General features: G+C 36.7%; 1 protein-coding gene across 2 annotated transcripts in view; it reads left to right on the top strand.

Annotated features, from left to right (window-relative positions):
• Positions 1–22,723, top strand: part of SECISBP2L (SECIS binding protein 2 like) — a 59,214-nt gene that overhangs the window by 25,838 nt on the left and 10,653 nt on the right. For both annotated transcript variants that reach the window (XM_059181488.1, XM_059181489.1), the window contains exons 9-17: positions 1,087–1,167; positions 1,684–1,851; positions 1,984–2,125; positions 5,925–6,094; positions 6,871–7,003; positions 8,572–8,734; positions 16,077–16,297; positions 17,258–17,412; positions 21,049–21,268. In XM_059181488.1, the coding sequence (XP_059037471.1) occupies positions 1,087–1,167; positions 1,684–1,851; positions 1,984–2,125; positions 5,925–6,094; positions 6,871–7,003; positions 8,572–8,734; positions 16,077–16,297; positions 17,258–17,412; positions 21,049–21,268 (1,453 nt within the window). The remainder of the gene's footprint in view (positions 1–1,086; positions 1,168–1,683; positions 1,852–1,983; positions 2,126–5,924; positions 6,095–6,870; positions 7,004–8,571; positions 8,735–16,076; positions 16,298–17,257; positions 17,413–21,048; positions 21,269–22,723) is intronic.

Below are 22,723 nucleotides of genomic sequence, written 5' to 3'. Positions count from 1 at the left end.
ATCTTGAAGAAGAAAAAAAGTTAATGTATTTTTTCTAATAGGCAGAAAGTTTGTATTCTGCTTGGAGTATTTTTATTGTTTATTCATCTAACTGACTCTTATTGGAGGCCTGTTATGTGTAAAATAAGTTGCTGTGACTGATACATTAAGTGAGTAAACACAGTAGCCTTAGGAAGGTTGCTATATAGTAATATAGATGCATATATACCTAGTACTTGCTTAGGTGTGGTTGGGGTTGAAAGGAGGAACAAGTCCCTTTGGGTTTGGAGTAGGATAGAGACAATCTCTGGAATAGACTTTAAAGAATCAGTAGAATCTGGTTGTGTCAGGATAGTGAACAACATTCCAGGTAACTCATTTGAATAACTCACTTTTGTTGGGTCATAGTTTTTGTAAAATGGGTGAATAGGTGGAAATTAAACTGGAAAATGTGCTTTAGGCCAGAGACTAGAAATGAATAATATGTTAGATAACTTAGTAATTGACCTAAAGGACTTGAGAGTACATCTCTATTCAGTTATCGAGAACATGTAGCAGATTTATTATTTGCACTTAACCATATAATTGGTTCCATCCTTATACTTAAAAATGTTAGATATAATTTCCATTCTAAAGGAGGATATTGGTTAAGAAATTACTTTGAATAGGATTTTCTTTTAAATTTTTATACTTTTAACCTTATTGACAGGTATGTGTAGTATTACAGGACAGGGAATATATTTATGAAATTCATACTAAGCTTTCTGTTGAAAATACTTTCCAAATTATCTGAAATATGATAAAAACCCTTTTGTATTTCTTTTCAATTATGTATTCATTTAAAAAATAGAATTAATTAAAATGGGATAGTAGACACGGAAATCCAAAGAATGAACATGAACAGATATGTCCCACTGATGAATAATAAAGATAGTTATGTTGTAGCATGTGAGAAATGAGATTTCCTTTTTAAGACTGACTTTAGTCTAATATTAGAATTTTAAAAATTACTTCTCCATTTTTCATTACTCTAAAGGTTATAAAGCATTTTTCTTAAAGAGTTTATTGATTTGAACTGTTTTTACTTAAAATGTGAAATTATTTCAGGATGAAGATAGATTTCAAGAACTAAATGAGAGTGGAAATGTTAAAGATGAGACTATTCAACAGAAACTTTCTTCAAAAGTAGTAAGTGACTCTTTAAAAAGATAAGCAAAGTATTTGAACATCCTTTGAACTGTGGATATGTTGAAAAGTATTATAGGTTAGCATAAAGACATATGGGGCACCATGGTAGAGAAGAAAACCATGTATTTGGTACTTAATATTTATTTTCAACATAGCCAGAACAAAGATACTTTCCTGTAAAATCCATAGTTCTGTTGTGGACAAGAAAACACCATTAATTGAATCATATCATTCAGCATACAGTCCATTTCCTCTGTTGTTGTGAAACTTTACTTGGGAGTTATTTTGTTCTCAGGCCAAGATCCGGACAAGCGTCACCAATTGCATTAAGCAGTTTGTCTCTTTATTATTTCCCAGTCTGGAAGGATCCACCATCTCACTCTGTTCTTTTTGGCATTGAATCCTCAAAGATTCCAGTCCAGATACAGTATAGAACATTGCACATTCTGGATTGTCTTTCCTTACGGTTAGACCTTTGTTAAATCACTAACAAATGTTTTTGTCTGGTTATCCTAGTTGGATGATTTACCTGAAAACTCACCGATCAATATAGTTCAGACTCCAATTCCCATTACAACCTCAGTTCCTAAACGTGCAAAAAGTCAGAAGAAGAAAGCTTTAGCAGCAGCCCTTGCCACAGCTCAAGAATATTCAGAAATAAGTATGGAGCAAAAAAAACTACAGGTATTTTTTTCATATTTATGAACAGATGTAATTGGTATGTTTGGCGGGGGATACACAGAAGGAGTGACAGTCATCATAAATTGCCACACTTAAATGCCATCACAAAAAATAAATGTTCCATTTATCTTGCAGGAAGCTTTATCAAAGGCAGCTGGAAAAAAAAATAAAACCCCTGTGCAGCTAGATTTGGGGGATATGTTAGCAGCTCTGGAAAAACAACAACAAGCGATGAAAGCACGGCAGATTACTAATACCAGACCTCTGGCATATACAGGTGATTTCACTATCTGAGCAATTTCCTCTTTGGTTTTGGTAATAGTTTTTGAATATTATTAATGTTAATTGCATCTATCTAGAAAATCCAGAGTCTACTCACCAGCTCCTCTCCTGTTACGCTCGTAACTCACATCCTTGTATTACACTGTAGTAGCCCACTATTACCACCTGCAGGCTATCTTAAAAGGAGTGATCTTTTAAAAATATAAACAGGATTATATCACTGCACTGCTCAGAAAACTCCAATAGCTCTTGATCTCACTTGGAGTAAAGCCAGAGTCCTAAGGCCAGATCTTAGCTATCCAATGACCTTTTCCCTCAATCGTCGTTCTCTCTGACACAAACTGCTCTAGCCAGTCGGCCCCCTTGCTATTCCACAGACACACCCAGCACGCTCCTAGCTCAGTATTTTTGTGCTTGGTATGTCTTTACCCTGAAACTGTTTCCTTATATACCAGTGTGGTTTGTTCTCTCATGTCTTGTAGGTCTCTGTTCACATGTCAGTTGGTATACATTATGAAGTAGCTAATGTTTTTCTTCTTCAGGGGTTGAAATAAGAATCACAAGTAATTTGGCTTTATAACTTTTAAATTGGATACTGGGAAACATAGGAGTTAAGATCAAGGGGTGTGTATGTGCACGCGTATACATGCGTGTATATGTGTGTATGAGAGAGAATGACTGATTTGGCTTTCTACTGAAATGGCAATGTATATTTTAATAAACCTTGTCAAATTTAGAGCTGAGCAGCTTTTATGTGCTCCCTCATTTCTTTGCATAGCCTTTGTTGTAGAGGGAAAGGAATAAGATAAAGGAAAGGGAAAGACACCAACAAAAAGCATGATGTTAAGAGGCAGAATTGGAATATTCTCTTTCTTCTGTTGTATGTAAAGGGTCTGTTGTTTTTAGACAAAAATATAATTAACAGTGTAGAACATTAATTCTGTATGCAAAATGTTTAAATCTATAGCTAGTTTCCTATCCAGTATAATAAACCTTAGCTTTACTTAGTAAAAATAATACTGGATGAGTACTAAGCTTTTGAGTTGAATGTTGTTGAGTTGGGGAGAATGGCATTTATATCTCCTTAAAGAGTAAAGAGGACTGTAGCAGTGGAACTGAGAGTTAGCCGTGTTCTAGAGGTAGTATGGCCTCATGGCAACAAGCAGGAGCTTTGGAGTTAAGCTGCCTGGGATTGAATTCTGTTCTTGCATGCATTTCCTTACCAAGTTATTTAACTTTGCTGTGCTTCAATTTCCTGACATTAAGGTGGAGGTAATGATAGTACCTGCTACAGGGTTGTTTTGAAGAGTGAATGAGGTGACACATATGAAGTGGTTAGAAGAACATCTGGGTTATAGTCATTCGGGTTATAGTCACTATAGTCACTGGGTTATAGTCACTGATTACTATGGGAAGAGATTGTTAACCTGTGATACTTCAAATGGCTTCATTGTTACAACTTTGATTCATTGACCACATGCTGATATCTACAACTATAGATACCTATATGGAAAGCATGGTGTCAAGGACTGTGGAATTATAGATTAAGGTATTCTTGTGGTCAAAGGTTTATAATCTAATTGAGGAGAAAGACATAAATAACTAATAAAGAACAGTGCCTTAGGAAAGATGCCAGCCAAAGTTTTATGAACTTGCAGAAGAGAAGAGTGATTTGTGTCAACTGGGAGAAATGGGGAAGACGTTACAAATGCCTTCAAGTAGATAACATGTGGACTGGGCTTTGAAGGGAGAGGATTCTTACCAGATGGAAATGAGATTAATCTCTAACCTGCCACCAGTGTTTAAGTTGGAAAGTATTGATTACAAAGAAATTTACTTTCTTGGGAAGTCCAAGAAAAGAATGAGACTATTGTAGATACATGAAAGGATTGTGAGAAATTGGTGGCAGTTTTTGTTTTAAACTCATGGAATGTGGAAACAGGTCAAAGATGGCTCCATGACTCCAAACTCTCTTAGTTAGAGGATTATGGTAATTATGATGATATCAAACTAGGATCATAGAAGAAGAATTTTGTTGGGAAGAACAGACTCCAGCCCTGTTTTATGTGAAATGCTATGTAGGGAGTACTTCCTACTTAGTATGCAGTTATGTATGTTAGAAGTCAGAGAGGATTTGGGGTTTTTTTAAAGATTTTTTTAAAAAATCTATTCTTTTGAGATAGAGAAGGAGTGCATGAGCAGGGGAGAGAGGCACAGGGAGAGGGAGAAGCAGACTCTCCACTGAGGAAGGAGCCCAACATGGGACTTAATCCCAGGACCCTGGGATCATGACCTGAGCTGAAGGCAGATGCTTAACCAACTGAGCCACCAAGGGACCCCAAAGCCCATGAAGTTTAAATAGAGATGGATATGTTGCTGTGGAAATGAGTAAGATTGTTGGAAGAAAGAAAAGTTAGGAAAAATACGTTCAGGGATAAAGCCTTGTGGAATGCTCAGACTTAAAAGATAGCAAGAGGAAGAACCAAAAAAATAGGTTTGAGAAAGAGTAAGAAAAGTAGGAGAGTATAATATCACACAAGGCGAGGACAGAATTTTGAGGAAGAGGTCTTTCATATCAAATGCTGAAAAAACTAGGATAGAGATTTAGATTCAGTGATTACAAGCTTGTATGTGATCTTGACAGTCGTGGTGTGAGCTTGTGGGTAGGTCAGAGGCCAGACTGTAATGATCTGGGAATTGATAATGAGAAAGCAGACTATTTCAGGACCTCTGGGGAAGATGGTGGGGAAGGAAGATCCCAGGCTTATCTTGTTGCTGGGATACAACTAGGTAGTATCCACATCAGTATAAATAACTGATAAGGCAGAGTATTGAAAAGTCTAATAAGGAAGGAAAGGGGAGTGATAGTACCTTAGCTTAAGGGGAAGCCGTTTAGGGGAAGGTTTTGTTGGGTTGTCTGGTTTTTGGGTTGTTTGTTTTTCTTTCTTCCATGTATAGGAGATTTTAGCTTCTTAATGGGAGTTAGGGAAAAGAATCAGGGGTCAAGGAGGACCTTGAAAGATGCAAGGGGGAAGGGATACCAAAATCCTTGGGGAATTAATCCTGAGATGGATTAAGAGGAGAGGCAATGATAAACCTTGAACAGGAATTAGGATGCCTGCTGCTTCCTGGTGGGGGGGAGGTGTTGCACGTTTATATCAGATAGCAGCTCTCAGGGAAGTAGGATGAAAGCTTTGCTGCTGCTAGAGTGAGGATTGAGCTTAGTCTTTGGACCCTTTAAAGGACTGTGGTAGCCACTAGAGGGTAGAGGATATTCATCAGGTATAAAAGAACTACAAAAGTATTAAAGAAGTACTAAGAGTGCAGCCAAAGAGGAAAATCATTCTTCACTGGTAGGCTCAAATGAAGAGAGGAGTGACAAGACTATGTGTTTTATATAAGGGTGATTCTTATGTAAGATTCAGTAGGAATAAGGAGAGGTGCAGAATTTTGAAATTGCAGAGGTAGAGTGGTACTGCTTATTAGAGACCAGTTTTAAAGAATTGCATGCTTGATGGTTACTGTGGTGGAGTAGAACTAATAATTTATTTGTCCCTGCTTTGGATTGCTAGATTAGTTAAATGCTTTGGCTTTGTCATCTTTATCTTACGGAGGCTAAATGGATTCATAAAAGCTGTACCTGAGAGACACTGTATGGCCCTGTACTACTCCTACTATTACAATGCCTGTTTTTCCCCCAAGAAGAGGATTTTCTTGTAGATTTATCATTAGAATTTTTCATAATATGTGGTGTTGGTCATAATAGTAAAACTAATGTTCTTGTTTGTTTTTAGTGGTTACTGCAGCTTCTTTTCACACTAAAGACTCTACTAACAGAAAGCCTTTAACCAAAAGTCAGCCCTGTTTGACATCCTTTAATTCTTTGGACATTACTTCCTCTAAAGCAAAGAAAGGAAAAGAGAAGGAAATTGCAAAACTAAAACGGCCCACAGCACTTAAAAAGGTAAACCAAAATCTGCTGGTGTTTATCTTAAAAGATAAATAAGGATTTAAATCTGTTTTGCAAAAGCAGTTTGTGGCAGTTTTTTTAAGCCAACAGATTATTATGAGATAGTCCTAAGCATACATCTTTATGAGGACTAGTTAATTGGGGGTTGGGGATATCATCAGCTTCAAGATTACCTTTCTGTATTAGACAAGGCCCTGGAGGATGAATTCTTCCTGTAAGGTTAAAAAAAAAGTTAAACATTTAGCATCCAGAACGTAGGACCTAGGAATCAGAAGCCCTGGATTCTGGTTCTAAATTATATAGTTTCAGGCAAACCTTCCCTACCCTTATCTTCTTCATCTGTAAGTCAAGATAATATCAGCCTTATTTAATTCAGTATTGTTAGGAGCAGAATGAGATGATCCATGCCCAGATCATTGAAAACTACAAAGTGTAAATCTATTGTATGACCTGGTTTCCACAATTTATATTTTATCCCTTTTTGTGGAAACATGGGATTTAAAGAGGAAAGCAAATGTGGTTCGATAGTTGTAGCATTATATAGCTTAATTGCCTGCTTTTATTTTGGATATAATACTTTTTTCAACTACAGTGTCTAAAATTAACATTTACTTTTTTACCAGTCAGTTTCTTTGTAGTCAACTAAACATGTAGCCAACCAAACTCCTCATGTCCATTTGTAAGTGACCTTTAACTGTGTAGTAGTGAACATTTTTGTCATTCAGTATTTAAAGCGTAATCAGTAATTAAAGACCGATAATGACTTTTAGGTTATTTTGAAAGAAAGAGAGGAAAAGAAGGGCCGTTTAACTGTGGACCATAACCTTTTGGGATCTGAGGAACCAATAGAAATGCACTTAGATTTTATTGATGATTTGCCACAGGAGGCTGTTTCCCAGGAAGGTAAGATCACCCCTTTCTCCCTTATCATGGAATGGTGCAGAGTATTTTAATAAGCCATCACTAGTTACTATCCTAATTGTAAGATATGCTCCATATTTATCTACATTTACTTTGTGGGAGTGGTTTCTTTTGAAGATGCTTTTGTAGGGAGATATTTAAAAGGGGGGATGGGGCAGGTCTTATGTAGGGTCTGTGACATTTTTAAGGCTTAAGGCCTGGTTTTGTTGTAAGTACTAATAACTATGGTCTCATCAGTGCATCCTCTGTAACTCATAGTTCTTTTCATTTTGTCTTCTTTTGTATTTAGAACATTACTGGCTGTTTTCTTCACAGTACTGTTTTTTGTTGGATTGGTTTTGTTGATTTTCTTTCTCACTTTCATGAATTAATACATATACCATAGTGAGTGAGTAGAATTACAAAGCCTCTTGTAGAGCAGAATTCAGTTGGTCAGTAAGCTTCAGTCCCATACGGTAGCCATCACATATGATTTTAGGTAGGACCTCAGCAAAACTGCACATACCTTCTGATATTTTAACTACTGTTGAAGAGAGATTTTAAGAGATACCTGGCTAGGTCCCTTTTTCTGCTGGTGTATGTGTATTCCTTTCTGCAACACATTTAAATCTGTTTTACGCGTATTTACTGGCAGTGTTCCATTGTGTTTAGTAAAGATTTTGCTTCTAAAGATTGTTCAGCTAGGACATATTTGGTTAAGATTCCCCTTTACTCTCAATTAAATATCGCTTCCCTTGTATTTAGGTTTATCCATTCATTAAAAAATGGATGAATTCAGCATTCATTTAGGTGTTTATTGATTGCCTGTCATGGGTACTTCAGTAACCGGGTTGGAGGTTGGAAGGTCAATAAATGTAATAAGGAGTGGATTGGGAAAAAAAAAAAAAAAAAGAATGGATTGGAGACAAGAAGATACATGTGTAACTTTGCTAACTAGTGGACTGGAATACAAATAATAACTCATTTCCTGAGTTTAGCTGTTTAGGCAAAAAGCACCAAATGAAGGAAGCAGTCAAGTTAAAAGGTAGTATTCTAAAAAAATGAGGCTGCCTTAGCACAGAAGCAAAGACCAAATGAGAGAGAAACTGGGGGTGGTGTCTAAAGAAATCAGGAGGGGTGTGGAGAGAATGAGTTAGGTAGAATTCATCATTGCCAGCAGCAGTGGGAATTTTTAGACAGGTCAAAAAATAGAGATCAAGGAGATGGATAATATGATCTGGAAAGAGGTACAGAAGTTATTACCTTTGTTCTTCAATTTAAGTCCTCTAGAATACATGTTTTACATCACTTGACTTTCTCACGTCTCTTGTGCAGAGACTTACAGACTATGCTTCTTTTTTAAGAGTATGTTTTAAGAGATAATAGGAAGATTCATTTTTGTAGAATATGAGAGATGTTTATGATATAAACAATACCCAACTTGTTAGTTTCTGGAGAATTTGAAAGTTACACAAAAGACAACTGCTTTTCTAAGTAGTGTTGATCAGTATATATAGTTTTTCAGCATTTTAAGTTTCTAAATTTTTTCCCCTACCCCCACATCTCCACAGATACTGGACTGAGCATGCCCAGTGATACTTCGCTTTCTCCAGCAAGTCAGAACTCTCCATACTGTATGACACCTGTGTCACAAGGCTCTCCGGCTAGTTCTGGGATAGGCAGTCCGATGGCATCTTCAACAATAACCAAAATCCACAGCAAAAGATTTAGAGAGTAAGTTTTAGTCTCATTATTAAGGTTGAATAGTTTAACTGTCTGGACTGTGGCTCTGACTGCAGTATTGTCATTACTGGTGGGTTGAGCATACAAGACTTCCAAGATACTTAAGTTTTTTTCAAATTTTTTTAATAACTGGTTTTATTTAAAGTATTTGACTTCTGTCAGCTATCAGTGTTCATGTGAAAATGTTTTGCCAGTAAACATATTCTTTTTATATCCAATAATATTTATAAATAGACCTGGATATCTCACCTTTTATCTTACACTGCCTTAATATGGGGTTTTTCCTCCTCAAATGCTTTTGCTTTTTTGTTTACATTATTGGCCTTTCAGAAAAGAACCCCTCTCTAACCAATTAAAAACAAGTTTCTAAGACCCTGTTATGTGAAGTGAACCTATTACATAAAATGTTTTTGTTTTTAAGCACATGTTTCTAAGTTTTAAAATACCTATCAGTGGATAATATTGAGCTAATAGTTATTTCTGTGAAGGATTTTAGAATTTTAACATTTGTGCAGATGCTACATTTAAAAATGACATATGAAAGAATCCCAGGGTGAAAGTAAAATCAGTATGAATTCAAACCATATTGGTTTGTTTTGTTCCTTTTTTTTTTTTTTCTAAAGTGTAGTGATACACAGTATTACATTAGTTACAGGCCAAATGGCATACTACATAGTGAGTTGACATTCATATGCATTATGAAATGATCATCACTGTATGTTTTAGTTATTGTCTGTCACCATACAAAGTTATTAAAATATTTTTGACTTCTTTTTTTTAAACTGGATGTACCTCTTAATTCCCTTCACCTATTTAACCTGTAACCCCACTCCCTTCCCATCTGACAACCACCATTTTGTTGTTTTTTTTTTATAGGTTTTTTTTTTTCCAGCATAACAGTATTCATTATTTTTGCACCACACCCAGTGCTCCATGCAGTCCGTGCCCTCCACAATACCCACCACCTGGTTCCCCCAACCTCCCACCCCCCGCCGCTTCAAACCCCTCAGATTGTTTTTCAGAGTCCATAGTCTCTCATGGTTCACCTCCCCTTCCAATTTCCCCCAACTCCCTTCTCCTCTCTATCTCCCCTGTCCTCCATGCTATTTGTTATGCTCCACAAATCAGTGAAAGCATATGATAATTGACTCTCTCTGCTTGACTTATTTCACTCAGCATAATCTCTTCCAGTCCCATCCATGTTGCTACAAAAGTTGGGTATTCATCCTTTCTGATGGAGGCATAATACTCCATAGTGTATATGGACCACATCTTTCTTATGCATTCGTCTGTTGAAGGGCATCTTGGTTCTTTCCACAGTTTGGCGACCGTGGCCATTGCTGCTATAAACATTGGGGTACAGATGGCCCTTATCTGTATCTTTGGGGTAAATACCCAGTAGTGCAATTGCAGGGTCATAGTGTGTTTCTGGTTTGTTCATTTATTTTGTTTTTTAGATTCCATGTATAAGTGAAATCATACGATATTTGTTTTTTTCTGATTTATTTCACTTAGTATACCCTCTGGGTCCTTCCATGTTGTTTCAGATGTCAAGCTCTGATTCTTTTTTATGTCCGAGTAATATGCCACACACAGTATATTCCACACATAGCTACAACCCCATCTTTTTTTTTTTTTTTTTTTTTTTAGGTTTTAATATTTTTTAAATTTTTTAATAAACATATATTGTATTATTAGCCCCAGGGGTACATGTCTATGAATCACCAGGTTTACACACTTCACAGCACTCAACATAGCCCATACCCTCCCCAGTGTCCATAACCCCACCACCCTCTCCCTACCGGCCTACCCCCGGCAACCCTCAGTTTGTTTTTGAGATTAAGAGTCTCTCATGGTTTGTCTCCCTCCCTTCCTACCCCACAACGTCCCCACGTTGCATCTCCACTTTCTCATATCAGGGAGATCATATGATATACAACCCTATCTTCTTTATTTATTCATCTCGTTATGGACATTTAGATTGCTTCCATATCTGGATTTATCATAAAACAATGCTGCAGTGGACATAGTGGTGCTTATATCTTTTTGAATTCATGTTTTTGTTTTCTTCAAGTAAATACCAGGAAGTGGAATCGCTAGATTGTATGATAGTTCTATTTTCAATTTTTGAGGACCTCTCTGGTGTTTTCTCTAATGGCTATACCAGTTCATTCCCTGAATAGTACATGAGGTTTCCCTTTTCTCCATGTGCTTGCCAACACTTACTTCCTGTCTTTTTGATTGTAGCCATTCTGAAAGGTGTGAGGTGATAGCTTATTTGTATCTCATGGTTTTGATTTGTATTTCCCTGAAGATTAGCAATGTTGAACATCTCTTCATGTATCTGTTGGCCCTCTTTATGTCTTTTCTGGAATGTCTGTTCAGGGCTTTGCCCATTTTCTAGTCAGATTGTGTGGGGGTTTTGGTTTGAGTTATAGGAATCCTTTTATGTATGTATTCTGGGTATTAACCTCTCATTTGTCTTGTTTTTGTTTTGTTTTGTTTTGTTTTTATAGTAACCTCTTATCTAACATGTCGTTTGCAATTATCTTCTCGAGTTCAGTAGGGTGTCTTTTTGTCTTATCGATGGTTTCCTTTGTATAAAAGCTTTTTAGTTGGAGGAAGTTTCATCAAATTTTTTTTTCTTTTTGCTCATTTTTGCTTTTGTTGCTCTTGCTTGAGGGGACAGATCTAGAAAAAATATTGCTAAGACTGATTTCAAAGAATTTACTGATGATGTCTTCCCGTAGGAGTTTCAGGTCTTAAATTTAGGTCATTAATCCATTTTGAGATTATTTTTGTATATGGTGTAAAAAAGGGGTTCTTTTGCATTTCTTCTTGTGTGTTTTGTTCTTTTGCATGTAACTGTCCAGTTTGCTCAGAACCATTTTATTGAAGAAACAGTCTTTTCCCCATTATATATTTTTGCATTTTTTTTTGTCTTGGATTGACTTACCATTAATTGTGAGTTTATTTCTTATCTCTTTATTCTGTTCTATTGATCTCTGTTTTAGTGCCAGTACCACACTTTTTTGATGACTATAGCTATGCAGAATAGTTTTAAATCAGGGCATGTACCTCCTGCTTTATTCTTTCTCAGGATTGCTTTGGCTATTTGGGTCTTTTGTGATTCCCTACAAATTTTAGGGTTCTTTGTTCTAGTCCTGTGGAAAATGCTGTTTTGATAGGGATTGCATTAAATCTGTAAATTTCTTTGTATAATGTGGACATTTAACAGCATTAATTCTACCAGTCCATGAGCACAGTATATCTTTCAATTAATGTTGTCTTCGGTTTCTTTCGTCAATGTCTTTTAGGTTTCAGAGTACAGTTTTTACACCTCTGTGGTTAAGTTTATTCCTAAGTAGTCCTAGGTATTTTATTCTTTTTGATGTAAATGGGATTGTTTTCTTAATTTTTCTTTTTGCTGGCTTGCTACTGTATAGAGGTGCAACAGATTTTTGTGTCCTGCAGCTTTACTGAATTAATTAGTTCTCATTGTTTTCTGATGTAGTCTTTAGTGTTTTCTACACACATTATCATTTCATCTGCAGATAGTGACAGTTTAATTTCTTCCTTACCAACTTGGATGCCTTTTATTTCTTAATCTTCTCTGATTGCTGTAGTTAAAAATTTCTGGTACTATGCTATATAAAAGTGGCAAGGCTGAGCATCTTTGCCTTGTTCCTGATTTTAGAGGAAAAGCTATCAGCTTCTCATTGTTGAGTATGGATGTTAACTGTGAGTGTGTCAAATATGGCCTTTATTATGTTGAGGTATGTTCCCTGTGTATCTACTTTGTTGAGAATTTTTATGGTAAATGGATGTTGAATTTTGTCAAATGTTTTTTCTGCATCTGTTGAGAAGATCATGTGATTTTTAGCCTTCATTTTGTTAATGTGTACGACAATTGGTTTGTTGATATTGGATTATCTCTACATCCCTGGAATAAATGCCATTTTGATCATGGTGTGTGATTCTTTTAACATATTATTGAACTTGGTTTGCTATTGTTTTGTTGAGGATTTTTGCTTCCATGTTCATTAGGGATATTGGCCTATAACTTCTTTTTCTGTAGTATTTGTCTGGTTTTGGCTCAGGGTCTCATAGAAGGAATTTGGAAGTGTTCCTCTTAGTTTTTGGAATAGTTTGAGAAGAATAGGTATTAACTCTTCTTTAAATGTGTATAGAGGGGGACCTGGGTGGCTAAGTTGGTTAAGTGTGTGCCTTCTGCTCAGATCATGTTGGTTCTGGGGTCAACCCCTGAATTGGGCTCCCTGCTCAGCCGGAGTCATCTTCTTCCTCTGCCTCTCCGGCCTTGCTTGTGCTCTCTCTCTTGCTCACTCTCTCTCTTTCTCAAATAAAAAAGATCTTTAAAAAGAAATTTTAAAAAATAATAAATCTGTAATAGAATTCATCTTTGAAGCTATCTGGTCCTGGGCTTTTGTTGGGTTTTTTTTTTTTTTTTGGATTATTGTTTCTCTTATTACTTGTAAACAGTATTCAGACTTTCTACTTCTTAATGATTCAGTTTTGGAAGATTGTCTGTTTCTAAGTATTTAACCATTTCTTCTCAGTTGTCCAGTTTATGGATATATAATTTTTTATTTTTTTATTTTATTTTATTTATTTATCAGAGAGAGAGAGGGGGAGAGAGCGAGCACAGGCAGACAGAGGCAGAGGGAGAAGCAGGCTCCCCGCTGAGCAAGGAGCCCGATGTGGGACTCAATCCCAGGACGCTGGGATCATGACCTGAGCCGAAGGCAGCTGCTTAACCAACTGAGCCACCCAGGCGTCCCTAGGATATATAATTTTTTAAATAGATTTTTATTTATTTATTTGACAGACAGAGACCACAAGTAGGCAGAGAGGCAGGCAGATAGAGAGGGGGAAGCAGGCTCTCTGCTCAGCAGAGAGGCTTGATCCCAGGACCCTGAGATCATGACCTGAGGTGAAGGCAGAGGCTTTACCCCAATGAGCCACCCAGGTGCCCCTGGATGTATAATTTTTCATAGTAGTCTTATGGTTCTTTGTATTTCTGTGGTGTCAGTTGTAATTTCTCTTTTATTTCTGATTTTGTGTATCTGGGCCGCCTTTATTGTCTAGATGAGTCTCACTTAAAGGTTTATCATTATTGTCCCTTTAAAAATTTTTTTTTTATTAAGTATAGTTGATTCACAATATTACATTAGTTTTGGGTGTATAACTAGTCTGTATGTTATGTTTACCACAAGTATAGCTACCATCTGTTACCATATAGTGTTATTACAATACCACTGACTATATTTCCTATGTTGTACCTTTTACCGCCATGAGTTATTCATTCCATTACTGAAAGCAGATATCTCCCCTCCTCTTCACCCGTTGTGCCCATCTTTCCACCCTTTACCCCTTGATAAAGTTCATTCTTAGTATTTATGGTTCTGTTTCTTTCTCTTTTTTTTTTTTTAAAGATTTCATTTACTTAATTTGACAAAGAAAGATCACAAGTAGGCAGAGAGAGGGAAGCAGGCTCTCCGCTGAGCGGAGAACTCGATGTGGAGCTCAATCCCAGGACCCTGAGATCATGACCTGAGCCGAAGGCAGAGGCTTAACCCACTGAGCCACCCAGGTGCCCCAAGAAAGGCCCTGCTTTAATAGTTGGGAGCACTTTGGTGGTCGGGGCTGCAGCTGCTTTGGGAGGTGCCAGACTGAAGCTCCCTGCTGCATGGCAGGGCAATAGCTGCTTCTTAGGACTGCTGATCCCACCCAGGGTCACTTGCTGAGTGTGGTGGAATGGGAATTTTTCTTTTCCTAGAAAATGTTCCCATAGATCCCTGCCTTTCCTGCACATGTCCGAGAGTTAGCAAATCTTCATGTGTGGCCCAGGTGTTTTTCAAAATGCTGCCTCTGTGTTGGGTCTCAGAGCCAGTGAGTTTGTGCCTGTGCCCTTTAAGATTAGAGTCTCAGCTTCCTTTAGCCCTCTGGCTCTCCTGGATTTAAGCCCCATAGATTTTCAAAGCCAGTGATTATGGGGTCTCATCTTCCTGATACAGGTACCCAAGGTGGGCATGCTTAATACAGAGCTTGAATCTTTTGCTCCTTAGGAAGGATGGCCTCTGTGTTTGTGATATCCCTCCTGTCTAAGAATATTGAGCAGGAGATGTGGGTCCTGACTAGAGCCTCGCCATTCCTGTCTTTTTTCTATCTTGAGTTGTGGAAGAGCTGTTTTTGCTATTTTTGACTGGGGGAGGAGATGAGCTTGGGATCTTCCTTTTCTGAAAGAAAAGCAGAATGAAAAAATACTGCATTTTTGGTGTTCTGTTTTCTAAGTGCATTCTTTTATTTTGCAAACTTTGATAATTTTTCTCAGTCTATATCTTCTTAAGTAGTGTCAGACTTATTTATTTATTTAAGCACTACTTATTTAAACATTTTTCACATAAAGAAAAAAATTTTCCAAAACAATTTTTTTTGCACTAAAGAAGGGCAGTCCCATATTTTTCTACTGTATAATATAATTCAAAAGCGGAAGTTTACTTGCCTGGTTAGTCTTAGATTAGAAGTTATGCCAATAGTACTTGTTTATAGTAGAGGTTAAGGATGAGAACTTGAGAAATAGAATATATAGGGAGTAAGTAAACTTGAATGACCTTATCCCTGCAGTTAAGTATTATAGGGGCCTCACTCACTGCTTCTTTGTTGCTCAAATTATAACCATACATAATCTCACAAAGGGCCTCATTCAGTTGCTTTGCTTGCTATAAGGGCATGTGACTTTTACCTCAAGGTTTCTTAGATTTTTCCTTCAATTTAATTATTGAGTTCATGCTCTACAGCCATAGATTTTCAGACTTAGGGGAGCTCTTGAGGCCATCTTATCTAACTCCTTATTTTTTATGGTCGAAGAAGCCAATTCCCAGAGATTGTGACTTATCAGAGTGTGGAGGATGACTTGGTTGGGATGAAGGCATTCAGCTAGCTTCTGGGAAGTTGTGTTTCCCAGAAATTCTGGTATTTACTGGTGTGGAATTACTTTGTATCTTCTTACCAGAAACATTATATCTCTTTTTATCAAATAACAGATTAACATTTGATTTATAGCCTTAATAATTTAATAATTGAGAGTTTGGATAGTACATACCTGAGGATAATCCAACCTTTCCATAAAAGCCAGTTTGTTACAATTCAGGAAAACTCTTCTCCTTTTCTAATTTGCAGTAGAATTTAAGAGATTTTAAAGAGTTGATTTTTCATTGAAAACCTCGTATTAGATTTTTTTTTTCTAACATAATCTTATAATTACAGGAAAGTAAATTAGGATGGACTTACCTATTTTGTGCTTCCCTTACAGGTATTGCAATCAGGTTCTTTGTAAAGAGATTGATGAATGTGTGACTCTTCTTCTTCAAGAGCTTGTCAGTTTTCAGGAACGTATCTACCAAAAAGATCCTGTGAGAGCAAAAGCAAGGAGACGACTGGTTATGGGCCTAAGGGAGGTTACTAAACATATGAAGTTAAATAAGATCAAGTGTGTTATAATTTCTCCAAACTGTGAAAAAATCCAGTCGAAAGGTATGAACATTTTACTTTTGAAGTGTTCTGGTATTTATTTAGTATAATTGTAGGATATACAATGAATTTTAAAGTGAAAGCCATATGTCTTTCTTTGCAGAGTTTAGGTACAAAACAATGTTGAACATGAGCAAAGAAAGTGAAATCTTTCAGTACTTCAAATTAAGTAATAAAATTGAGATTGGACTGTAAAGAAATCCTAGTCTGTGAACACTAGTGAAGGATTTAAGTTGGCTCAACCAAGTGTCCCTTCTGTTGTAATCAGAGTGAGGACTTGTAAGAGTATATTCCTTTATTGCTGCAAATACATTTCTCCTTTAAAAATGTTTATTTTATGTACCTTTGATGGTACCTTTTCCCTTAAATAGAATTAGAGAAAACATAAAGTTGTTTGCTCCTTCTTATGGTGATTTGTTTCAAAAAATAAGCAGCCCCATGCAGGGACTCTTGTGTGAACCTGCACTGGGTCATGCACCCTGAGTTGTCTGTTTTCATGGATGAGCCACTTGGGTAATTGGAGTAGATGGATGCAGAGGTAGCAGTCATAGGCATATTATCCACAGGGGAGAAATACCAATAAAAACAGTAATATATATTTCTGTCTTATTGCCACTTGAGCTGAGAGAATAAAGACATCAGCCGTTATTAACAATTGTAATTTCTTTTTGAATGGATGGAAATGGAAATTTCCAAATGGAAATTTGACTCGCACTATACCAAGCCCTATGGAGAGACAAAAACTGGCATTGAAGAATTTTAAAATTTATTGGGAAGAAAGAAAATACGTATATATATATCCATATATCATAAATTTCAATAGGAAACTAGATGGAATAGTGAAAGTGCCACAAGCATTCATAGAATTTTCTGCTGCTGTATTTTACGCTTCAGCTGTTAGACACTGAAATACCTCCATTTATGTAAGGAAATTAAGACTTCAGCATGTGTTGACTTTCTCAGGTGGCCTGGATGAGGCTCTGTATAATGTTATAGCCATGGCACGGGAACAAGAAATTCCTTTTGTGTTTGCCCTTGGAAGAAAAGCTCTAGGACGCTGTGTGAACAAGCTGGTTCCTGTTAGTGTAGTGGGAATCTTCAACTACTTTGGTGCTGAGGTAAGACTTCAGAGGATATACTTCCTCACTCCCTCTTATCCTCACCACCCCCCAACCAACACCATTTTCTGTTAACACATGCCAGTGTTCTTTTTAAGCATGTTTTGAAGAAGTGAGGTGACTCTCCCAAGAACGAGTGGAAAATTTTTGAGTATTACATTTCCTTTTTCTAGTGCTAAAAACATTTACACAAGTTAATCCTGCAGCATTTCGGCTGTAAAGATTTTAGTTCCTGGGCGCCTGGGTGGCTCAGTGGGTTAAGCCGCTGCCTTCAGCTCGGGTTATGATCTCAGGGTCCTGGGATCGAGTACCGCATCGGACTCTCTGCTCAGCAGGGAGCCTGCTTCCCTCTCTCTCTCTCTGCCTGCCTCTCCGTCTGCTTGTGATTTCTCTCTGTCAAATAAATAAATGAAATCTTTAAAAAAAAAAAAAAAAGATTTTAGTTCCTGTTTTTCCCACAGTGCTTTTTTTCTTCTTTTGTAATACATGATAATTTATTTAGCTGTTGGGTAAAGATATTCAATATTTTATAAAATACTTTTCTTCAGTGTACATGCTGGCTATATTTTGTGTTACTTGAAGTCAAGAGAGAAAAAGATCCTTTAATTAGGATTTTCTTTTGAAAATGGATTTCCTAACCAGTTATCAAAGTAATTCTGCACTCATGATACCTTTATCTTCCTCCCTTGGTCTGCTAATACAAACCTTTGCCCATAGGAGCTGATGATAATAAGTAATAATAATAATAGGTTGGTAATTAACAATTAGAATAAAAGTTATTTATCTCCATATGTAATGATTAGTAACTGATAACATTTTAAGAGTCTTTTATGAAGTTGACTCTGAAGTATTTTGTAACACCATTTGTGGACCATTTTCCCTCTTCCCAGCCATACTGTTTTTATTTATTTAAGTGTGTGTCCTTTCTTATCCAATCACCATATTTGCATACCCCCATTTCCCTGTCCTTTCAGTTTCTCTCCCACTACCCATGAAGTTACTCAATATTTCTGCTCCACAGTAGCCTATGCTTTTCTCACTTACAAGTATCATAACTGCCTTGCTGCAGATTATGTGTTTCTTTCCTTTTAACTATGAATTCCTTGAGGGCAGGCCTCTTATCTATGTGTCCCTGACACCTTTCATATCACTTGAGCTTGAGCAGGTGATAAATATTTGTTCAGTAAATTGTGTGGTGTGTGTATACCTGCTTGCTGTGTTAAACTGTATATGACAGTTTGGGTAATAAGTACCTCTGTGAGAAAAAGGGTCCCATATAAAGACACCTAATAAAAATGTACTCCTTTTTTGTTCACTCTTAGTTGATAGAATAGGAGTGAGATTGAGGTCAGGAAAAGTGGACCTGTTTGTTTTTCATTGTATTGACTTCTCATTGAATTATATATATACTAGGTTATTTGTGTGGCTTTATAAAATGCTTGCCAGTTTTGTTAGTACATTGTTTTACTTGTCCTTTACTCTTTTGAGATAAGTAAGTTATTGTTTAAACCAAAATATACTCTTCAATTGGGCTAAAGGAAATAGTGGTATATTATCAAGTGTGTACGCATTTGCAATAATGTGGTAGTACACCTGAGTTATTTTTACCATATGCTAAAACTAACCTCTGAATTGAACTTTCTCTCCTTACCCTGACATTTGGGGTTTTTATTCCCCGATAGCTTTTCTCTTAAAATTTTTTCCTCTTCTTTCGCAATTTTTTATTCCCAACTATTTATTTATATTTTGAAATGAATGTTAATATCACACAGCCATATGCCCGTTTTCTTTTTGTTGGCTTCACTTAAATGCATAGTTTGTTAAACATTGCAAATAACTATTTAGGAAATCTGTTACATGTAACACACAGGAGCTGTTTTTATCAGAATCCATTATTCCTTCTTTTTAAAAGTAAGTAAATCCTGAGTATATTTTGCTGCTACTAGTAGTTAACATGCTTAAAATCATTGCAGTTGGCAACAGCATTTATTGTACCTAGTACCTTAAACAGTTGAAACTGAAGCTGGATAAAAGCATGCTACTTAGGTTTTTCCTTCTGAAGTTTAGTGTTCAGGGAAATATTATTACATAGCAATATGACACTTTTTGCTGTGCTTTCATCCAGCTATGGTTTAAACTTAAATGACAGTGCCTTTGTAGGAGGAGAAAAATTGTACTGTACTTTTCCTCCATTGTCTGAAAGCATAATTTAATATATAATATTAAACGTATTCTTAGGAATGTTCAGATCTGACATCTGACATTTTTTATGTAATGTGTGGTGTGTTGTATTGTGATACTAAATCAAGACATTAAACAGAAGTAGAAGGTTGTTCAATTATGATGTAAGAATCACAAAAAATTATTATTTGATTGTCCTTTCTAGTGGCGTGGAAACTTCAGTTTTCTTTGGAGTTCTTTTTTTTTGGTGTCATAATTGTTGAAGTTCCGCTTCAAAACTGTGTGAATTTTGCTGTTATATTAACACATGTATAGTCCATCACCCACCATTTTGTAGGAATTATTAATTACCGTTCATGTTCATTTTTCTTTCACTGATGGAGGAACTTCTGATTATTTAGCTCCACATTCCTCTTTTTTTTTTTTTTAAGATTTTTTTTTTTTTTTTAATTTATTTGCCAGAGATAGAGTACACACAAGCAGGAAGAGAGGCAGGCAGAGGCAGCTAGAGAAGCAGGCTCCCTGCCGAGCAAGGAGCCCGATGTGGGACTTGATCCCAGGACGCTGGGATCATGACCTGAGCCGAAGGCAGCGGCTTAACCAACTGAGCCACCCAGACGTCCCTTTAGCTCCCCATTCTTCCTCAGGCTCTTTATTGTATTTTTGTTATTTGCATTTGTTCCAGTATCTTTGGCTTGTCCTTCTTAAAAAAGTGTCATATTTTCATCATCAAGGTCTCAGCTAGCCACACCATTACTGACTTTTTTTGATCTTCTTCAAGCTCTTCCAATAAGCGCACATGGAGGGAACTTTTAATTTCTTGTGGAGACTGCCATCTTCTGCCATATCCTTCAACATCACACTGCATGCACTCATTCCCTTATATTCTGATCCATATAAGATTCTTCACTGCTCCCCAGACAAGCCTTGTACTTTCTTAAGTCTATACCTGTTTCGCTAAGAATGCAGAATCTCCACCCTTCAAAATTGTACCTATTTTTCAAGGCCTGTATGAGAGGTAATGATTCTTCCAAAAGCCAAAACTTTTTGTACATCTCAAGGCATTTAACATGAGGTACCTTGAATCATTGGTGTCTCCTATCTTTCAGCCACATGGAAGTTTCCTTACGAGGAGATGGTGTTCCAGTGGTCTTTGTACTCACTCTAGTGCCAGAGACTGAAGAGTGCAGTTGTTGAATTGATAAACTTTGCAAGAACTTTTAGTGTATCACAGTTAATGACTAGTATTGAATCAAGAAGTTTCCTCAGACTTGTGAGAATTACAGAACAATATAAGTTATAGAGTATTTTATAAAGTTCTGCAGTGTGCATACCATTTGGATTTTGTGCTGATTGAAAGTGTGTCTGATCCTGAAACCATAAAGACATTTATTGTTAATTGTAGGAATAAAAAGTATAGCAAAAAAACCCTAACTAATCGAAATCTCTTTTTAGAGCCTGTTTAATAAGTTAGTAGAGCTTACTGAGGAAGCCAGGAAAGCATATAAAGATATGGTTGCAGCAATGGAGCAAGAGCAGGCTGAGGAAGCCTTGAAGAATGTGAAAAAGGTACCACACCACATGGGGCATTCTCGGAACCCCTCTGCAGCAAGCGCCATTTCTTTCTGCAGTGTCATTTCTGAACCTATTTCTGAAGTAAATGAAAAGGAATATGGTAAGTTGGTATATATGGTATATAGCAGATGATTTAAATACTGAAATCATTTAAGTGGTTAAAATCATTTTGAAAATTATTTTCATGCTATCTTTTGTTTTTTTATCTCATTGATTATTCACATTTTGGTCAGAATTTTGGTTTGAAAAATTGCATGAAGCATGTCCATTAAAAATTAGGAGACTGTTTGGAGCTGAGACTTGCTATGTGATCCTGTAATTTAGTCACATTTCCAGAATGCCCAAAAGGATTTAAAAAGCAAAAGGTACCATACTTGTGACCTATAAGTAAATTCTAGGAAGTTTCGTTCTGATGCCTTATACTGAGTTATTGAAGTTTTGATATATTAAGTAAACAGAAGACCTGAATGTTATGGATTATAAGCTTATAAAATCTAGACATACAACATTTACGTTAAGTTTGATGGTAGTCAAAAAGAAACAGACTAAAACCCAGCATTTGTGTGTGTTAAAGAACAAAAATTCACCTGAGTAAATTTGAAGATCTTTTTTTTTTTTTTTTAAAGATTTTATTTATTTATTTGACAGAGAGAAATTACAAGTAAGCAGAGAGGCAGGCAGAGAGAGGAGGAAGCAGGCTCCCTGCTGAGCAGAGAGCCCGATGCGGGACTCGATCCCAGGACCCTGAGATCATGACCTGAGCCGAAGGCAGCGGCTTAACCCACTGAGCCACCCAGGCGCCCTAAATTTGAAGATCTAATTGGCTTTCGAAGGTGCTTTATGCACCAGACAACATCCCATCTAACAAGTAGAGGGGAGCTCTGAGGAATTGCACAAAATGGAAGGCTTGTGTAGGAAAGAGGATGGTACAAGGAAATTATTAGCAAAAGAAAAGAAAGGATTGTTCCTGGCCAGGTCACCTTCCTTTGCGGGGACAAGCAAGGGGTCTTCCTAGTGAATTGTCTCAACTTCCTGTTGGGTGTGGAAAGGGCCCTTGTGACAGATTACCTCCTTGGTGCTGACCAGAAAACTCTTCAAACTTATATTTCTGGGGGAGGTTGAAATTGCTTTTAGGTTACATCTTAAGCTCTGGTTTGGTGACTTGGCCTCTGATCCTGTTTGGGGACTGTGGTTTTCTTTTCAACATGTATAATGTTTAAAATAACGTTATTTACTGCACTCTATGTCTTAGAAGTTTCCTTGCCTTTTTTCTACAATACTTTGAACTCTTAAGTTCTCTGCTTTTCATGATGTAGTTTCTGGTTCATTTCCCCATTTTAGGATAGCCACCTGCTCGACGTGGCTCCTGTTTCCTCCTTTTTTTTTTTTAATCTAGGAATTTATTGAATAGCATGTTGCCACCTAAAATTTAACATGTAAAAAAATGAGTCCTCATATTTTCCCTCACACTCTCTTTCCTAGTCTCCTTATCTATGATTGTGGTTAAATATTTGAAGTGCTTTTGACAAAGCTCTAAGGCAGAGGCAATGAACAA

Source organism: Mustela lutreola, chromosome 7 (assembly GCF_030435805.1).
Source record: "Mustela lutreola isolate mMusLut2 chromosome 7, mMusLut2.pri, whole genome shotgun sequence".
NCBI classification, from domain to species: domain Eukaryota; kingdom Metazoa; phylum Chordata; class Mammalia; order Carnivora; family Mustelidae; genus Mustela; species Mustela lutreola.
This window is presented reverse-complemented; position numbering and strand designations above follow the sequence as displayed.